Source organism: Canis lupus, unplaced genomic scaffold (assembly GCF_011100685.1).
Source record: "Canis lupus familiaris isolate Mischka breed German Shepherd unplaced genomic scaffold, alternate assembly UU_Cfam_GSD_1.0 chrUn_S1783H1980, whole genome shotgun sequence".
In the NCBI taxonomy this organism is placed as follows: domain Eukaryota; kingdom Metazoa; phylum Chordata; class Mammalia; order Carnivora; family Canidae; genus Canis; species Canis lupus.
This window is the reverse complement of record NW_023330638.1, coordinates 130,491-135,030: the sequence shown is the minus strand read 5'-3', so window position 1 is coordinate 135,030 and position 4,540 is coordinate 130,491. Positions and strand designations below refer to the sequence as shown.

The 4,540-nt window shown below is 64.4% G+C and overlaps 1 protein-coding gene across 1 annotated transcript; it reads left to right on the top strand.

Annotated features, from left to right (window-relative positions):
- The first annotated feature begins 2,443 nt into the window (after positions 1 to 2,443).
- On the top strand, positions 2,444 to 4,215 carry LOC119869260 (ral guanine nucleotide dissociation stimulator-like). The gene is made up of 3 exons (XM_038589245.1): positions 2,444 to 2,460; positions 3,360 to 3,553; positions 3,793 to 4,215. Exons 2-3 carry the CDS (start codon positions 3,373 to 3,375, stop codon positions 4,113 to 4,115), a joined length of 504 nt encoding a protein of 167 aa, XP_038445173.1. The 5' UTR covers positions 2,444 to 2,460; positions 3,360 to 3,372; the 3' UTR covers positions 4,116 to 4,215.
- The last annotated feature ends 325 nt before the right edge of the window (positions 4,216 to 4,540 follow it).

The following is a 4,540-nucleotide window of genomic DNA, read 5'->3' as shown; positions in this document are numbered from 1 at the left end:
AGGATACTCCCTGTCCCACAGTCAAGACGCCGACCATCCCCATGGGCACAACGGCTTGTTGGTGTCAAACCGGGGAAGACTGGACAGTCATGTCTGAACCCAGGCGTGTGTCCAGGCTGGGGTCCTGGGTGCACACAGTCCTTCCCTGGGGCCTGTGGACAGGGCTGCGGTCGTGTCCCTGTGTGCACAGGCCATCGCCTGCAGGGAGGGGGGAAGCATTGGCAGCACGAGCACTGCCCCTGCAGCTTCCTCCAGGAGTGGGTCAGGGAGGGGGTCCCAGGGAGTGAGGTCACTTCCGTGTCACAGAGCCCAACAGAACTTGGAACCCCCGTAACCAGGCACCCGCATCCAGTGCAGCCCCAGCTCAGGCTCACTTGGCTGGAGACATCTGCTACTGGAGGATGTTCTCTTGCTGCCGGCCCACCTCTCGGGGCTCTGGCTCCCAGGAACCCCGGGGGAGCCGCTTGTTCCAATGCTGTAGGCATTGGCTCCAGGATAGATACCAAGGCGTCAGGGCGGTGATCCGGAGGCGCCGTCAGGTAACACAGCGCAGGCCAGGCCAGGCCCCCTGTGCCACCATCCTGGGAGCCTCATCCCCTCCTCCTCAGTTCAGGGTACCAGGAATGTGTGGGCAGGTCCCATGCAGGCTGGGGGACGCTGCAGGGCGGCACATTCCCGGGGATCCCTTCAGGGTCACCCTGATGTCACAGTGGGCAGGGGGGGGAAACAGGGTTCCTGAGGTCCTCTACCCCCCCCGGAGTCACCCCGAGGCCCTGCAGCCACATCCCTTTCCTCTCTCCAGGGGCGGTGGGTGCCGCCTGCGCGTGGTGTGTCTGGGTGGAGGCAGCTGGGGGTGCGGCAGGCGAGGGGGCCAGACCAGGCGCTGAGGCCTCCTGCCTGACTGCCGGGCACTGTCTCCACAGAGCTCCACCCGGGACGTGGGGCGCGAGCGGGAGGAAGGGGTCGTCTGCCCCACGCCTCCAGGAGCAGGGAGGTGCCCTGCGCAGCTAACAGAGGCCAGCGCGGGCTCAGGGTGAGTGCAGGGGCTGGGCCCCCGACACCCGGGCCCTGATGCGGCAGGAAGGGCACCGGGTCCCAGAAGCCAGCCTGCTACCCCCTGGGCCCCCCGACACTCCTGCTCCCACATGAGTCTGGATCCCCCCTCCCCACACCTGCCCCCATGGCCCTGCCCCTGCCTGGGCCAGATGCAGAGTCCCTGCGCACAGATGTGTGGGAACATCAGAATAGAGCCCTCAGGGGAGGCCTGGTCGCCCGGCGGTTAGCGCCTGCCTTCCGCCAGCCTGATCTCGAGGCCCGGGATCGAGCCCCGCCTGGGCTCCCTGCACGGGCTGCTTCTCCCTCCGTCTGTGTGGCTGCCTCTCTCGGTCTCTCTCTCTGTGTCTCTTGAGGTCCTCGTATTGATCCAAATATTTTGAACATTTATCCTCTGAGATTGTTTCTTTATTGCATAGTTGGTCCTGTTTGTGTAAGAGACAGGCAGGGAGCTTGAGCGGGAGAGGGAGCCCCAGCTCCTCAAGCCCACGGGGCCAGCGCAGGGCCTGCCGGGGCGGGATCCCAGGTCTCCTGGCGGCTCCCTGCAGGCTGCACGTCCCCTCTGTCCCACCTCAGGTGTGCTGGGGGCGGCCGGAAGGGGCATCAGATTGTCCCGAAGAAGCTCAGCCGGACGGAGCTGCTGGGGCACGAAGACCGACAACTGCTGCTCGCCTTGCAGCGCAGGGACGTCATCTCCATTTGCAGCTTCTTAGACGACTATCGTGGATTCGCCACCACGGAGGAGGTGCTGGACCTGCTGTTCACCGAGTGAGCACCTGCCCCTCCGCAGCCCAGGGCTGTCCACCTGCTGCTGGGAGGCTGGGGATGGTGTGAGCTTCCCGGCCTCGGGCTGCTCCCCCTGGAGCAGGGTCCCCCAGGGCCTAGCGGGGTCCTGGAGGGCAGCCGCGGGGCCTGGCCTGTGGCGGGTCAGCCAGAGGGTCTGTGCCTGTGCTCAGCAGCTGTCTTCCTCCCCCATCATGAGGCCTGGGCCTCCTCCACCCCGTCACCAGGGTCCTGAGCGGCCTGTTTCCCATTTGAAAGGGAGGTTTGAGAGTCTATCGGGGGTCTGTGTCCTCGGGCAACCAGACCGGGGGACCCCGGGGCACCCCGGGCCCACTCGGTTATGGGCCATGGGCCTCGCCGAGCCCTTTCATGCTCAAGCCTTCAGGAGGCTCCCAGCAGGTGCGGGGGTCGCTTTCTCTCCCGGGAGCTGCCCGTGGCCCCACGCACAGAGCTGAAGGCCCCGGGGCCCCCGGGGCTCCGGCCTAGTCAGGGTCAGAGGGTGACAGCCCCCATTATGAGAGGTCACGTCCACAGGACGAATTCATGGGATGCCCCCGCCTCCTCTTAGATATGGGTACATCGTAGCTGCATGTGGTGAAGACGAACGGTCCAGCGTTGGAAACTGTGGAGTGACTCCGGCTCCTGCAGGAGGGCCTTCCCTCTCCAGGAGGGCAGCGAAGGGGCTGTGGGGCGGGGGGGCGGCTGCACCCTCACCTCACACATCTGCAATTCCTGTGACAGAGTAAAGGTCTAAGGCCCCTTCTGAAAGAGGGCAGGAGAGCCAGGATGGGGTGCGGTCCTTGGTGGGAGACACTGGGTCCCCTAAGGAGAACTTCTCCATGCCCCCCAACCCTCTCTCTGCCCCACACCTGGGGCCCAGAGCAGAGGGGGTGGGGAGCATCGCACTCCCCAATCTGGTGGCACCTGGACCTGAGGGCACAGCAGGTGCTCAGGAGGGCTGGTGAGGCCTCCAGACCAGGCGGCCCCCACCCTGTGGGAGATGAGAGATTAGAGTCAGTGGAAGGACACCCCCGGGGGCCCCTCTGGAGGGAGGCAGGCCAGAGCCACAGGAGGGAAGGTGGCGGTCCTGGGCGGCTCCTGGCAAGGCCTGGCAGGACACAGAGCCCGAGCCCTCCTGCCTTGGAGCTTCCCAGAGCGACAGTGTGTGCAGTGAGGGCAATGACAGGCCAGACGCCCCCAGTCCCCGGACACCTGCCGTTGGACTCAAGGGGCAGGTGGGCAGGGACCAGGCTGAGGAGGGAGTCCCGCTTCCCCAGGAGAGACGGTGATGGTCACCCCGCTGGGCGTGGGCTCCCCAGAACAGAGGCTGCATATCAGCCCCTCCTCAGGGAGCAGGCCTGTGGCAGGCAGGTCCGCCAGGTGGCAGGGGCACAAGGAGCAGGACTGGCCTCTGACACCCCGCACGGGAGGCCGGGTCCCCGGGTCCTGCACGGCTTCCCCGGGACACCTGCATGTGACAGAGCCCTGTCTTCTGACACCTGTGCCCGCCTGTCCCTCCACAGGGCCATCTCCTGCATGCTGGAAATATGGCTGGATTATTATGGGGACGACTTTTGTCAGCTCCCCGAATTTCCCTCCCTTATGAAAATTCTGCAATTCGTAAGACAGCACATGCCAGGTTCAGACGTGGAACTCCGTGCCCGGCGTAACCTCCAGCAATTCAGACGCCTCCATACAGTGGAGCCAGAGGCTGGGGGTGAGGAGGCCTGGGGGTGACTGAGCTGGGGACAGGGTGGGCCCCGCCGATCCAGCCTCCATGCAGCTGGGCTGGGAGCAGGGGGTGGGCTCACACTTCACCCCACGGGCTGCAGCCTGGGGACACCTCCCAGGGCTCATGCCCTCACGCACGTGGAGCAGTGGGAAGAGTGGTCTTGACTTGGGAGGCACGTGGAACGTCCGTCCTAATGGGGATACTTTGCCTTCCTGGAGCTACAGCTTCAGCCCAAGGAAAACACGCTGAAGCAGCTCAGGAGCAAGTCCCAGCTCTGACCGTGGGGACTGCTGCCCCGTCGGGGCCTGCGGGGATCCAGGCCGTCCCGGCTGCTGGGGCTGAGGGCTCGGCCCGCGCTGAAGCGCCCGCTGGGGAGGTGAAGCCCCTGCAGATAGTGGTCACTGCTCTAGTTCACTGCTCAGCCCTGGAGGAGCCCCCTGCACCCGCGGCCACCCCAGAGGAGGAGCAGGCCCCGGCACCTGCAATCGGGGTCCCCAGAGTGCCAGAGCCGCCACCTGCATCTGGAACAACTGGCTTCGACCCCTGAGCTCGCCCCAGCTCCCAACGCAGGGCTCGTGGTGGCTGCAGCCCAACGGAGGCTTGCCCTCCCCTGGCATTTCACTGTTTCTATATTTTCCATTTTTCTTTAACCTTAACCTGTATAATGGCTTATGAGTTTTATTGTAATAAAGGATAAGTTAACTTCACACAAAATTGACTCTGATGGTTTTAAATGCTACATTGTACTTAGGTCAATCACAGTGTGGCAGGCTCGGAGCCCAGGGCACCGGGGGACACAGCCCAGGATCCGGTGCTCCCCTGGGAAAGGCAGAGGACGGGAGGACACAGGACATCAGGTCACTCCTGCCGCCGGGCCGCGGCAAAATTTTGAGGGTACTCAGGCCCCTGCTAATTTGTTTTCCAGTATTTTTGGATTGCAAGAGCAGTTGCAGGGCACCCAAATGACATTAG